Source organism: Suncus etruscus, chromosome 8 (assembly GCF_024139225.1).
Source record: "Suncus etruscus isolate mSunEtr1 chromosome 8, mSunEtr1.pri.cur, whole genome shotgun sequence".
In the NCBI taxonomy this organism is placed as follows: Eukaryota; Metazoa; Chordata; class Mammalia; order Eulipotyphla; family Soricidae; genus Suncus; species Suncus etruscus.
In genome coordinates, this window is record NC_064855.1 from 20,606,470 (window position 1) to 20,621,577 (window position 15,108).

The 15,108-nt window shown below is 38.8% G+C and overlaps 1 protein-coding gene across 1 annotated transcript; it reads right to left on the bottom strand.

Annotated features, from left to right (window-relative positions):
* Positions 1-208: 208 nt before the first annotated feature.
* TEX12 (testis expressed 12) lies at positions 209-3,134 on the bottom strand. Its single transcript, XM_049778416.1, has 4 exons — positions 3,072-3,134; positions 1,849-1,957; positions 1,702-1,753; positions 209-365 (listed from the first exon to the last, which is right to left on the bottom strand). The coding sequence occupies exons 1-4, from the start codon at positions 3,132-3,134 to the stop codon at positions 209-211; spliced, it is 381 nt and encodes a 126-aa protein (XP_049634373.1).
* Between the last annotated feature and the right edge of the window lie 11,974 nt (positions 3,135-15,108).

Below are 15,108 nucleotides of genomic sequence, written 5' to 3' on the forward strand. Positions count from 1 at the left end.
TAATTTACACTTTTATAAAAATGCTAAATATGTATTTCAAAAGAAAAGCTATATATTTCATAGTAATGTCTTGCTAAAGCCTTTTTAACTCTAGGAAAGAAATTCAAGAGTTTCCCTTTCTTTGTTTAAGGTATACATTCCAACAACTAGAGTGTTTTCAAAAACATAAATGATATTCTTTTATTACAATACTGTGCTTAAATTCTGTTTAAGTACAGTGTAATCCGTGTAGTGAATTTGCAATTGCTGTAAGCCTCTGTTTCAGGAACTCTTTTTTCTGTATTAGTATGTTTTCAAGAACTTCGGCTTCTTTGAAGAGTTCGTCTATCTCATCAATATAAGCTGCTTCTACTGCTGCTCTCTCACTAATAAGGAAAAAATAGTTTAATATTAAACTTAATGTTACAACCTTTAAACACACCTTAATATGGTGTTCTTTATTATGCTTATTAGTAAATATTTCATTTAAATGACTGTGCGTAAGTTTTATTTGAACCATTCAGAGAAAATTAAATTAGTCTCACAAATATTTTTAACTATGTGGTCTACTTATAGAACAGAAAGTGTATCTTAAACATTACAGTTTCAACATTAAACTATGTACATTATACTTTATATCTAATACAATGACTTCCAGTAATTTTTTGTTTTGGAGGTCACACCCAGAGTAGATCTTGATTTACTCCTGGTGCTTGCTCAAGGATTACTTCTGGCAGTGCTAAAGGACAATTATGGGGTGCTGGGGATCAAAGTTGGGTGGCTACATGCAAAAAAAACACCTTACCCACTGTACTATTACTCTGGTTCCTGTCCAGTTATTTTTAAATACTTTATAAAACAACTATCTCAAGTAAATAAAATGTTAATTTCAGTCTTTATAACATTCATAACATGTCAACAAAACATTTATATAAAATAATTACTAAAGCTAAATTATATTTAATTTCACTCATTATTTCACCATTTTATCATTATTTTACCTTCATTTTATCATTCTTTATCTTACTATTAACTTTTTTTTGGCTTTTGGATATCATCCGGTAGCACTCAGGGGTTACTCCTGGCTCTGCACTCAGAAATCGCCCCTGGCAGGCACAGAGGACCATATGGGATGCCTGAATTCAAACCACCATCTGTCCTGGATAGGCTACATGCGAGGCAAACCGCTGTGCTATCTCTCTGGACCATATCATTAACTTCACCATATTTTCCCAAGTTTTTACATAAAACTTTAAAAATTGGCCTTAGAGAGAGGGGGGAAGGTGGGGAGGAAATAGAAAAAAAAAAATTGGCCTTAGAAATATTTGAAGTAGGGATCAGAGCAATAGCACAGTGGTAGGGTGTTTGCCTTGCACGTGTCTGACCCAAGACAAACTTGAGTTCAATCCCCAGCATCCCATACGGCCTCCCAAGCCAGGAGCAATTTCAGAGCACAGAGCCAGGAATAACCCCTGAGCGTCACGAGGTGTGCCCCCCCCCAAAAAAAAAAAGAAAGAAAAGAAAGAATTTGAACTAGATAGTTACTTTAAATGTTGAGATTATCTTTGAAAATAACTTATTAATATATTAAAAGAAAAATATAGAATTAAAATTCAAATTTTCATTACTGGGCAGTTTTTGCAGTCACAGAACTCCCCGATAAAGTTTCAAGAAAATTAGTATCTAAGAGAAAGACTCAAGAGATATATTACAAACACTTACCTGAGGAAGTTTGCATATGAAGACATCATTACATTAATTTCCTTGCTCATATCTGTTTAAAAAAAACAATGAGTGGGTTATGAAATGTAACTAATATTCTGTATTACAAAATCAATATGTAGAAAATGTAAGCATTGTAAACATCACCACTTAAATAATGTTCTATGACTTCATCTTTATAAAACAGTCCACTGGTTTCAGAAGAGGAATCAGATTTTCCAAGAGAAGACAGCTGTGGATTATCAGGCATTTGGGACTAGAAAGTAAAGAAAATAGGTAAACAGTTAACAAGATAAGATCATCAGGACATATACTTTCTGTTAAAATTTAAAATGGTTCACTTTTTCTGAAAAAGGAAAACATGCTAGAAATTACATACAAAAATCCTCACTGAAAATGACTTTGAACGAAGTAATGACTTTGAGCAAAAATAATTAGGAAAATAGGTTCTCTAAGTCATTTTGTTCAAGGAAAGTGGGGTTTATTTCTTTCAACTTACAAGACATTAAATAAACAGTGTAAAGGACCAGATGAATTCCTGTGTTCTGATTAATCATTTGAAATGTTATTATCAAAGAAAGTTTAGAGGCTCTCCTGCACTTTAGCATATTAAATTTTACTTTGGCTTTAAATTACTCTCCTGATAAAAATTTCCTGCACCTTGAACCAGGAGATGTTTTCATAGCAATATAGCAAAACTGTCACTTGCACCACCAAAGGCTTGCAAAATTTTTGCAAGGTAATATAAACAGGCGGTGCTCAGGGTTTACTGCTGATTCCACGCTCAGAAATCACTCCTGGTAAGCACAGGGGACCATATGGGATGTTGGGAATCGAACCCGGGCCCATCCAGGGTTGGACGCGTGCAAGGCAAAAGCCCTATCACTGTGCTATTGCTCATACCCCATAATATAATCCTTAAGGAAACACATAATGCCCCAAATACAGACCAATTAAAGGAGCAGTAGTGAAACTATCAGGTTACAGTACTGTTAAGATATATTATTAAGGTCAGAGGGATAGTACAATGGGTGCAGCGCAAGCCTCTGGCACCACATATAGCCCCTTGGGCACCACCAAGAGCAACCCCTGATCGCAGAGCCAGGAGTAAGCTCTGAGCTCTGCCTAATATGGCCCCCAAAACAAAACAATTAGTATCCCAGCAATTTACATGAAATGTAGACATTTAGACTTAAGACATCTAGACCCAACATATTCTTTACTGGGAAAAAAAAATCAGCTGAGGATATAAAAACATCAATTGCATTTTTTGATGCTAGATGAAATTGAAGAAATTTGTCACGTGCATTCAGCGCAACATTTAATAAAAAAAAAAAAAAAAGTAAGGACTCCAGGAGTACATCGGTTACCTCCAACTCTCTCATTCTTTTGCTATTTCTTTTATCCGATTTTGTCCGCTGACTTGCCATCATGTTCTAGAGGGAAGAGCTGCCAAGTTGAGAGAAATGTCAGATTTAAGTACGAACTCGAGCTCCATTGCTTTTAAATCCGTCCCCCCTTGTATACTCCTACTGCCCATTTAAGACATCGTTTTGTGTCATTCCTCCATCCCCACTGTCCTCCCCACCTCCATATAGCACCAACACTACTCTCAGGTACTTTCCCTTGTTTTCTGAACCTCTTTTCCCTCAGAGCCTCAAAGCTTAACCTTCTCCACTGAACCCTAAAATGGGAGTCGCAGCATCTAAAATAACCTGGTGGCCCCCCTCTGCACTCGAACTTCTTTGATGAGCTGCCTCAAAACTTTGATATTAAAAAAAAAAAGCAGAAAAAACTCAGCAGCGATCAGTTTCCAAAGAGCTGTCTTAGAAGCCCCTAGATTTAAACTTTCCATCGCACCACCTGAGGCCGTGACACCCCCTTTTTCCTGACTTTCCCTGACTTCCCTTGACTGAGGAGACATTTCAAAGAAGCCCGCTTGAGGTCTGTTCTCCTCCCAACACCCTTTCCCTTTCCCTTCCACACCTTCCTCTCTATTCTGAGTAATAAAAATACGCGTGTCAGATTAACACATTCATAATCTGACTTAATAATTCCAGTTGAGGAGCTGGAGAGATAAGATAGCACAGGGGTAGGGCGTTTGCCTTACAGGCAACCAACCCAGGACAGAGGATGGTTTGAATCCCACCATCCCGTATGATCCCCTGAGCCTACCAGGGGCAAGTTCTGAGCTCAGAGCCAGGAGGAACTCTTGAGCGAAGCCAGGTGTGACCCAGAAACAAAAAAATAAAGTAAAATAAAATCATTCCAAAAACTAAAAATAATAAAATAAAATCATTCCATTGTCTGTCATTTCTTCCCCCCTTGGGGCCTGGGCTAACTAACTCAAGGCAGGGACACAAGCTTGTGCTTTTGTCCCCAAACCCATGATGGCCCCTCAGAACCTGAGACCTAGGCCTTGCGCAACGAACTTTCTAGAATTCTCATTCACTAGGTCATCTCAGGCCCTCAGCTTTTGGGCTCCTCTGTTCCCTGCCTTTTCACCCAGCCCCTTTAGGCACCCTATCCTTTCTTTCCCTGCCTGCTTCCCCCTCAGCCAAGCTCTCACAAGCGCCCTTTACCCGCAGCCCACCCAAATTTCCGCCAGATTTGAAGGCGGAAGAAAGCAGAAGAGACGGAGAACACGTGCCTCAGTCACTGCGCAGACTCAGTAGACAATTGCGCATGCGCTCAACTAAGTTCCCGCCTTCCCAGCAGCCTTTGCGGCAGCACCACACCTGACCGCAAGCCTGCTGGAGCTGTTGGGGAAGATTTTTTTTTCTCCCCCCTGGTTTACTCAGATCAGATGATTGGTGGATCACGTCTGTAGAACAGATGTTTCCCCATAATAAATCCCTTCCCAAAGACCAGTCCAAGTGTATGTTAGGGGAAGATAAGTCAAATCTGAGACTAGGCTCTCAAAATAGAATAGGATTAATTAATTGTCAGATTTAAGGCCCAGCTCCGGTTGTGACTTAGCCTCTTGTCATCCATTGTTCAGGAATAGCACATAGGCTGCGCACCCCCATTTTTTCAAGTAAAAACTTTCCTTTACTAGCTTTAGATAGATTTGAAAGCATATTTCTGCAGAGCCTCCAGTCCATCACCTCTTTTTTTTTTTTTTTTTTTTTTGTTGTTGTTGTTGTTGCAACCAAATTCACAGAATCACAGCATTCTAGAATTCTAGAATTTTTTTTATTTGGAAGGGGTTGGTTTTTGGTTTTGGGGCCACACTGGTGGCGCTCGGGGATTGCTCCTGGCTCTGTGCTCAGAAATCGCTCTTTGCAGGCATAGGGGACCATATGATATGCAAGGGATTGAACCCAGGTCCCTCCCAGTGTGGTAGTGTATAAGGCAAATGCCCTACAGCTGTGGCTATCACTCTGGGCTCTCCTAGAGTTCTTTTTCTTTTTTTTTAACTAGCTTATTTTGGTTTGGGGACCATATCAGGCAGTGCCCAGGGCTTACTTCTGGATCTGTGCTAAGTGGCTAAAGAGTCACGCCCAAGTAGGCTCGGGACCAACATGGATGCCAGAGAGACAACCTGGGGTCAGCCACATGCAAAGACAAAGGCCCTACTCACTGTAGTAGCACTCTAGCCTCCATTCTAAAATATTTATTTTTTAATTTTTTATTTTTATTTTATATAATTATCTTATTTAAACACCATGGTTTACAAAATTGGTTCATAGTTGAATTTTAGTCATAGAATTATACCCACCCTTAACCAGTGCATATTCCCACACCCAATGGGTCCCCCATTGCCCTCCCATCCACCCTTCCCTGCCTGTGTCTGGGATCTGGGGCAAGTATCTTCTCTCTCTCGTCTCTCTCTCTCTCTCAAATCTGTCATCTCTCTCTCTTCTCTCATCTCTCTTCTTCATCTCTCGTCTCTCTCTCTCTCCTCTCTCTCTCTCTCCTCCCTCTTCTCTCCCTCCCTCGTCTCTCTCCCCTCTCCTTCTTTTTGATAACTGTGGGTTTTCACCATTGTTATGAAGAGGTACCATTATATGACTTTAGTCCTGTTTCAGCACCAAATTTTGGTCCAATGTATCATTTCTTTCTTTTTGGGGGGTTTTTTTTGGGCCAACCACCTATTGATGCTCAGGTGGGTTACTCCTGCTATGTGCTCAGAAATTGGCCCCTGGGACAATTGCCTATATGGCTCCCTGGAGGATCCAAACCTACCGTCTGTCCTAGGCAAGGCAGATGCCTTATCTCTAGCGCCAACCTCTCAGGCTCCCAATGTGATCATTTTCAGCTGTCCCTGTCTGTGGACTGTTCACAACTCTAACTGCATTCACTACTCTTTGTGGTAAGTTTCCTACCAAGAACTGGTCCTCCCTGTACCTTAACGTCGATTGTCTCTGAATATTATTACTTTTTTTAAGTTTATTATTTATTTTTTATTATTACTTTTTTCTTATATCTCACAAATGAGTGAAATTAGTTCAGGGGTGTTTACCCTCTCCTGATTTAGTTCACTCAGCAATAAGTAATCTCCATATCCATTCCACCATGGATAAGCAAATTTCATGCCTTCATTATTCCTAACAGCTGTGTAGTATTCCATTTTGTGGAATAGTTTCTTTAGCTACTCATACTTGTTCTCAGACACTTGGGGTGTTTTCATATTCTGACTATCGTAAGTAGTGCTGTGATGAATATAGGTATGCAGAGGAATTTTCTACATGGTGGTTTTGGGTTCCTCGTAATTCTAGGGTATATCCCTTCCTTGTTGCTGGAAGCTCAATTTTAGTTTTTTGAGGAATATAGCCATATTGTTTTTCCAAAAAGGCTGGACTGTCTTAGCAAGTGACAAGCGAGAGATAAATAAATGTGGACTACATTAAACTGAGAAGAGCGTTTTGCACTTCAAAGGAAACAGTGGCTAGGATACAAAGACTGCCCATAAGAAGGGGAGAAACGATTCACCCAACACCTATCAGGGGGGGGATTGATAAAGGTTTAATAGTCTATAGATATACAAAGAACTGATAAAGACTTAGCAAAAAGAAAAAATTATCTGATCCCATCCAAAAATGGAAAGAAGAAATGAAGCAGACATTTCCTCAAAGAAGGAAATATAAGATGGCCAAAGGTATATAAAAAGAAATAAAAGATGTTGGGGGGCCGGGAAGGTGGGCGCTAGAGGTAAGGTGTCTGCCTTTGCAAGCGCGTAGCGTAGGATGGACCGCGAGTTCGATCCCACCGCGGTCCCATATGTCCCCCCAAGCCAGGAGCGACTTCTGAGAGAGTATAGGCCAGGGAGTAACCCCTGAGCATTAAACGGGTGTGGCCCCCCAAAAAGAAAAAAGAAAAATGCTCCAACATCACTAAGTCATCAGGGAGATGCAAAATCGAAACAACGAGATACCATCTCACACCACAGAGACTAGGCACGCATAGACAACAAAAACAAGAACAACCATACTGTGTGACGTAGGGAGAAGAGGAGATTCTTATGCGCTGCTGGTGTGGAGATGTAGCTGGGTGTAAATAGTCTTGATGTTGCCATTAGTTTAGCAAGACTTAATATTAGAGCAGCCTCCACAAAATTCTTTGCTGTACTTTATTTTTGTCATGTAAGGTTTAGTCAAGACTTGATTAGTGAGTGTCTTGCAAAAAGAATATTTTATAACACTCGTGCTTCAATACTTTAGCTTAGCCCCACGAATGATTTAATATGGTGACTTTGACCTGCAATTCAAAGATAGATATTCCTATAAGTTATCCCAATTGATTTGTAAGAGAAAAAATATACCACACACTCATAAAACAAAGTTCAACAACACCCCTCCATAAATTGCAGGTACTCCTAATCTTCATATATTTGTATTTAACACATATCATGCATACATAATGCATTATGTGTGTCTTCCCTTTGATTTATTAAAATATAAGGAAAGTTTTAAGTATTGTTTGTATATGCTTATTGGTAGGGAAAAACCATCTGTGTTTAAGGTAGAGTTCCAAGAAAATACATACTTTGTTAAATTTGCTAATACTGTGAAATATGTCATTTAATAAAACCAGACTAAATGATTATGGTACAGTCATTAAAAATCTCATTAATTAAAGAAATTACAGCAGGGCCGGCAAGGTGGCGCTAGAGGTAAGGTGTTGCCTTGCAAGCGCTAGCCAAGGAAGGACCGCGGTTCGATCCCCCGGCGTCCCATATGGTCCCCCCAAGCCAGGGGCAATTTCTGAGCGCTTAGCCAGGAGTAACCCCTGAGCATCAAATGGGTGTGGCCCGAAAAACAAAAAAACAAAAACAAAAAAAAGAAATTACAGCAAAACTTTCCCTGTGAACAGAAAAGTAATGTTTTCATAAATTACTGTATTTCTGTTAAAGGGTCAGCCTTTATTCTGATACTGTTGTCATTCCTTGTTTACTTGGTGTTAAAGTATCTCTCAGTGAAATAAAAATATTAATATTCTAGTTTTTGCTTTTTCCTACTGGTTCAATATAGTACTTAAATCTAATTAGCATTCTGATATTATTCTCAGTGGTATATTAAATCCAGTGGTCTGAGAAACACATATCTAGTTCCTCTCCCAGCTTTCTTGAGATCTAGAGAGGTAGTTTCTAATTCTTAAGGCATTTTTGGAAAAAAATGTTTTTCTTAATACTTGAAATGTTTAAATCAGATTAAGAGGCTACAATGGACATTTTATTTTTCTTTTAAAAATATTTTACCTCCATTCTAAATTAAATTAGAGTGAAAGCTATCAAGATTAGACTTGTAGGGCCCGGAGAGATAGCACAGCGGGCGTTTGCCTTGCAAGCAGCCAATCCAGGACCAAAGGTGGTTGGTTCGAATCCCAGGTGTCCCATATGGTTCCCCCGTGCCTGCCAGGAGCTATATCTGAGCAGACAGCCAGGAGTAACCCCTGAGTACTGCCAGGTGTGGCCCCAAAACAAAACAAAATAAAACAAAACAAAAGATTAGAGTTGTATCAGTCTTTAAAATATTCAAGGGATGGGGGCTGGAAAGATATACAATGTACAGGGCACTTGCTTGCAGGAAGTCTCATTGTGTTCAATCCTCAACACTACATATGGCCTCTTGAGCACTGTAAGAAGTGATTCCTGAGCAAACCCTGAGTACTGTGGAGTGTGGCAAAAAAATTATGATAGTGATGATGATGAGATTTAAAGGAAAGTCATCTAATTTTCATAAACAACTATAAGATATTGGAGCCGGAGAGATAGCATGAAGGTAGGGCATTTGCCTTGCATCCAGAAGGATGGTGGTTAGAATCTCGGCATCCCTGAGCCTGCCAGGAGTGATTTCTGAGTGCAGAACCAGGAGTAACCCCTGAGTGCTGCCAGGTGTGACCCCCCCCAAAAAAAAAAAAAACAACAACAACAACAACAAAAAAGATATAATCAGGACATGGAGTTGACATGTGGTTTACTCCATATCAAGGATGAAATTTCCCCCAAACTAAAAATTGCGTAAATTATATGTACTACATCTTTAAATGGAGATAGAAAAAAATAAATAATAATGTACCAACTAAAATTAACTTCTTTGATAGAAGTAAAACCAAATTAACTTCCTTGGTGCTCTGCTTCTAATCACCATTCGACTTCATATTTTCATGTTAGTCTGATTATTACTCCAGTTAGATTAAAAACTGGCCATTTCAATTTCATGATGTTTATATAACCATTATATCCCTCTAAAATGAACTATTTATTTTCTTCTGATAATTTCCATACCAAGTAGTTCTAACCAGTCCTGCCACTGACTTCCTTTGTGATCATGACTATGAACATGATGTTATGAGCATGGAATGAAAAGTTTCTCTTGTTCTCTTGTTATGCACACACAAAACTAGAAGTAAGCACTTTTCTCCCCTCTTCACTGACCCCATTTCTAGACCCTCCTGTCTCATAATCCTAGCACTAGCTAAAAGGCATAAACAAAAAGGAATCTTGCTTAATTCCCATGCTAGCAAAGGAACAGTTCCCCAAGTTATAAAAGAAATTTTGTTCCTGCTAATTATTTTACGGGTTGTGATATTTACAATCTGCTTTTTAAAAAATTACTTTTTAGATGTTATGGTTACATTATGGGAATGACTCTAGTATGGATGGCTTCAGTCCTGTTAGTGGAAGTTTTGTCCTTAAGTGTGATTAGAAAGTCTCTAAACAGGTTGGTGTGAGAAAAGACACTTCTAATGGACAGAGCAGGAGGCACAAGCTTAGAAAGAGCCTGAATTTCAACTTTTACAAAAGAAATTACCTTTTTTATGTAGAAAGATAAATTGATATCCCCAGCACTAGTTTTTTTCTAATTGAGGTACCCTACAAACAGCCACGGCTGGAAGGCGGGTGCAAGGCGTGCCAGCAGCTGTCTCCTCCCCGTCTCCTGGCTTAATAAGTTAGTTCTGTTTTCTTTCCCAGAGCATTTCAGTTTCCGCTGTCAAAGGGGTTGCACCTTCAAAAGATCAACCACGGGCTCAGGAAAGAAAAATAAACAGGGACTCCCCATCTCCTCCATCGCATTCTCTTGCAGGAAACCAGTGAGCAAAGGTAAGACCTCTAACTCTTTTAAAAAGGTAAGTAATATGATTTTTTTTCTCTACATGGAAATCCAGACACAGTGATTAAACATAAATAAACTGGAAACCAATAGGAATAAATTTAAATCCTTTGACATCCCTGTGATGGGCAGTAAGTAACAAGAACAGAGCAAAGAGTAGAAATTCATTCTTTCTGTCTGTCTCTCTGTCTCTCTCTGGCTGTTTTTTGTTCATACCCGGCATCGCTCAGGGAGTTCTCCTGGCTTTGCACTCAGGAATTTTACTCCTGAAGGTGCTTGGGGGACCATCTGGGATGCTGAAGATGGATCTCGGGTTAGCCATGTGCTAGGCAAACATCCTTTCTGCTGTACGCCCCATCTTTTTTTTTTCTTTCTTTTCCTTTATTTTCTTTCTCTTTTTCTTTCTTTTTCTTCTTTCTGTCTGTCTGTCTTTCTTTCTTCAATGAAGATTATTATCTAAAAGCAGATGTTCTCAGAGTATTTGTGCCCTGACCCTTTTAATCCAGGTCTCTTAAAAAGTATTTGTACTCGAAAGAAATTTTGTGTTTCAAAGCTATTTTACTGTCCTGTCATCACTGTTATTATCATCACAGTATTCAAAATTTAAACCCAAACAGAAGAAAAAGAAGAGTTCCCTTTTGTTTCTTGTGCCACACTCCAGCCGTACTCTGGGGTTTCTCCCAGCTGTGCGTGACTTGGAAGTGCTCAGGAGACCATATATTGCAGGAATTCAGGCCCCTGGTCTCACACATGGAAGGCAAGTTCTCTGCCAACTTATAAACATCTCTGTCCCAAATAGAAAATTTTTAATTAGTCACCCATTTTTTAAGATAACAATATGCAAATCACATTTTAATATAAATAGCATTTTAATTGAAGATAACTACGTGTTTTTAAAAATCCATAATGAAGAGTGATATTGTTTTTCATTCTTACAAATTTTCTTAATATTTAGCTTAAAACCATGGCAACATTCTCACTGGCTACTTCGTACAGTCTGTATAGTACCACACCTGCACTATTGTACAGTGATGAGAGAATGAGAGTAGGAAGGAAAAAAAATCACACCTTAGAATTACTTCAAGATATAACTGCCCTCATAAATCTCTTAAAAATTGCTATTTTTGGAGTGACAATAAATAAGCTTCTCATTAAAGGAAGTTTCTATTATGTATTTATTTTCATTTTGGAGTTACACTTGGTGATGTTCAGGAGGAGTCTCTTATGGCTTTGTGCTCAGGCATTACTTTTGGCAGTACATGGGCAACCATGTGGGATGTCGGTGATTGAAGTCAGATCAGCTGTCTGCAAGGCGACCACCTTACCTGCTGTACTATCTCTCTAGCCCTGGAAGATTCTAGTTTTGAATCAATTATTTTGAAATAAAAATACCAAAGATTGGGCCAGAGAGATAGCATGGAGGTAAGGCATTTGCCTTGCATGCAGAAGGACAGTGGTTCAAATCCCAGCATCCCATATGGTCCCCTGTGCCTTCCAGGGGCGATTTCTGAGCATAGAGCCAGGAGTAACCCCTGAGCACTGCCGGGTGTGACCCAAAACAAAACAAAACAAAAAAAAAATACCAAAGATTGATTTGTGTGTGTGTTTGTTTCAGAGATACACTCAAAAGTTATCAAGACAGCTTACTCCTGTCTCTGAGCTCAGGGATCACTTCTGACAGGGCTGAGGGTATCATGCGAAGTACCTGGGGATAGAACTCAGATGGGCACCTGCAAATGCCCATATCTCTAGCCTCAAGACTAATAATAGAATTCTGAATATGTTCCCTCAGATTGGGCTCTAATTGCATAATATATCATTTTCTTGAAAAAGTTATTGTACAATAAGGAAAGAATTTAAAAGGAACTGTTTTGTAAAAATGAATGACAAAAATTGATACCCTAATACTAACTTTTGATGCCTATATTCAGATATTTCAAGCTCTAAAGTCTTTCACTAAAATAATTTTATTTAAATCTGGTTTGTTATAATATCCTTTCTTCCATGTATTCCAGCATGAATTTTTTTTCTACCCACCTGCCCCTCCAGCATGAATTTTTAATAGTCAGTCCATAGCCTATCTCTAATCCTTTTCATAAAGCATTTGAGAGTTTAGTGACCTGTGGTATTCTCCTCTTATCTGTGGGATTAAGTTCAAACTCTTTCACATGCTTTCCAAAACCCTCCATAATCTAAGCCCACCTTATCTTATATTCACTTGAGGATATTAATTTAAATGAATCCATTAAGTCCACCTCACATAAAAAACATATATTTTTAATAAATCTTTATTTAAGCACCATGATTACAAGCATGTTTATAGTTGGGTTTCAGTCATAAACAGAATAGCTCCCTTCACCAGTGCAGCACAGAAAACATTTTTTTTTTTTTTGGTTTTTGGGCCACACCCGGTAACGCTCAGGGGTTACTCCTGGCTATGTGCTCAGAAGTTGCTCCTGGCTTGGGGGACCATATGGGACACCGGGGGATCGAACCGCGGTCCATCCAAGGCTAGCGCAGGCAAGGCAGGCACCTTACCTTTAGCGCCACCACCCGGCCCCCATAAAACATATTTTTAATAATCAAAAAACTTCCATAACCTCATCTATTCAAATTTTGAGCATTCTAAAAAGCAAAGCAGAGGGGCCGGAGAGATAGCATGGAGGTAAGGCGTTTGCCTTTCATGCAGAAGGTCATCGGTTCGAATCCCAGCATCCCATATGGTCCCCCGTGCCTGCCGGGAGCAATTTCTGAGCATGGAGCCAGGAGTGGCCCCTGAGCACTGCCGGGTGTGACCCAAAAACCACAAAAAAAAAAAAAAAAAAAGCAAAGCAGAATTAGACAAAGAATATTAACCTCAACTCTCATTTTCACACAACAGCTTTCAAATTATATCAGTTCTATTTGGTAATTTTGCTTGTCAGTAATTCACAATTAACTATGATCCCTTTTATCATTACTTAGATTTTTAAGTCTTTTTTTTTTCTATCCCACCTCTGCAACACTCATCTACTTATACATCTACCTATATACAAACATGTAAATATATGATAGCATAATTTTTCAGGAGATAATTTTAGAACTAAAAGGCTACATTTTGGATTATTTGTTGAGGGGGGTGCCACACTTCTGACCCTGTACTCAGAGGTCATTCCTATTTGTGTTCAGGAGCCATATAGGGTGCCAGGGATCAAACCCAAGACAGCAACATGTAAGGCAAGTGTCCTGCCCATTGTACTATCACTTTCAACCTAAAAAGCTAAATTTTAATTTTGTTTCTCCCAAAATGAATAACTGATTCTGAAATTAGTTATATATGCTTCCTAATTTTACCCCTATGTATTTCTCAGAATTGAAATCTCACAGCAAAGATAAGAAGTTTACAACTTCAGAGCATTTTTATCTTTAATTTACCATTACTAATTTCTTTTTTTTTTTTTTTTTTTTTTTTTTTTTGTGGTTTTTGGGTCACACCCGGCAGTGCTCAGGGGTTATTCCTGGCTCCAGGCTCAGAAATTGCTCCTGGCAGGCACGGGAGGACCATATATGGGACGCCGGGATTCGAACCGATGACCTCCTGCATGAGAGGCAAACGCCTTACCTCCATGCTATCTCTCCGGCCCCCCATTACTAATTTCTAACTAGTAACTTAATGCTATCAATACTAAATGAATAGGTGTTATTTTAAATATCAAATCAAACTTAAACTATAAATTTGACATTTTGTTTAACTTATGTTTAGTTAAAATTTACGTTTAAAGTATAATTAATTGAATTTAAATAAATATCAATTAAATTTAACTGGATATGAGTTTTAATTTATTGATTTAAAAACAACATGATTTTAAATATGTGAGGGAAGTAGAAAGCCTGTCTAGAGCATAGGCCGGGGTGGGGTGGGGATGGGGGACACTTGGGACATTGGTGATGGGAATTTTTTAATTAAAAATAAATAAATAAAACTTTGATGATGATAAAAATAAAAAATTTAAAAATTTAAAAAATATGTGTTGTTTTAAAATTATGAGGAAGTAGTCACTAGGATATGTGCCAGACCTAGAAATGATTCTCTTCTTGTACCCTTGAATAAAATCTAGAATTAAGGTCAGAGCAGAGCAATAGTATAGTGGGTAGGACACTTGCTTTGTATGTGGTCGCAGACCCAAATTTGATCCCCAGCATTCCATATGGTCCCCTGAGCACTGATTTAAATTATTTAATTAATTAAAACATTTGTTGGTCATACCTGGCAGTGCTCAGAGCTTAGTCTGACTCTGTACTCAGGAGTGATTCCTGAACAAAGAGCTAGAAGTAAGCCTTGAGTGCTATCAGTGTGGCCCAAAAACCAAATAAATAAATAAATAAATAAATAAATAAATAAATAAATAATGAGAGGGGCCAAAGAGATAGCACAGTGGTAGGGCACTTGCCTTGCACACAGCCAACCCAGAACAGACTGTGGTTCAGATCTTGGCATCCCTTATGGTCCCCCGAGCCTGCCAGAAGCGATTTCTGAGCACAGAGCTAGGAGTAACCCCTGAATGCCACCAGGTGTGGCCCAAAACAAAACTATCTTGCTTCACTGAAAAATATAATAAAATAAAACAGACAATATCAGGCTAAAGGGACTTTCTTAAAACAGTGCTGATGGAGAGTAAGAGGAAATATCAAATTGCTAGAGATGATTGTAACATAAATTCAACATCATCTATGAGATGGAGGAAGGTTTGATGAAGGACTTAAAAAGGACCCCTAGGTTTCAATTTGCAGCAGGTTATTTGGAAATGCTTTGGAAAGTAATTCATTAGTACTTTTTACAAATAAAATATGGATCTGGACCCAGATATCTAAA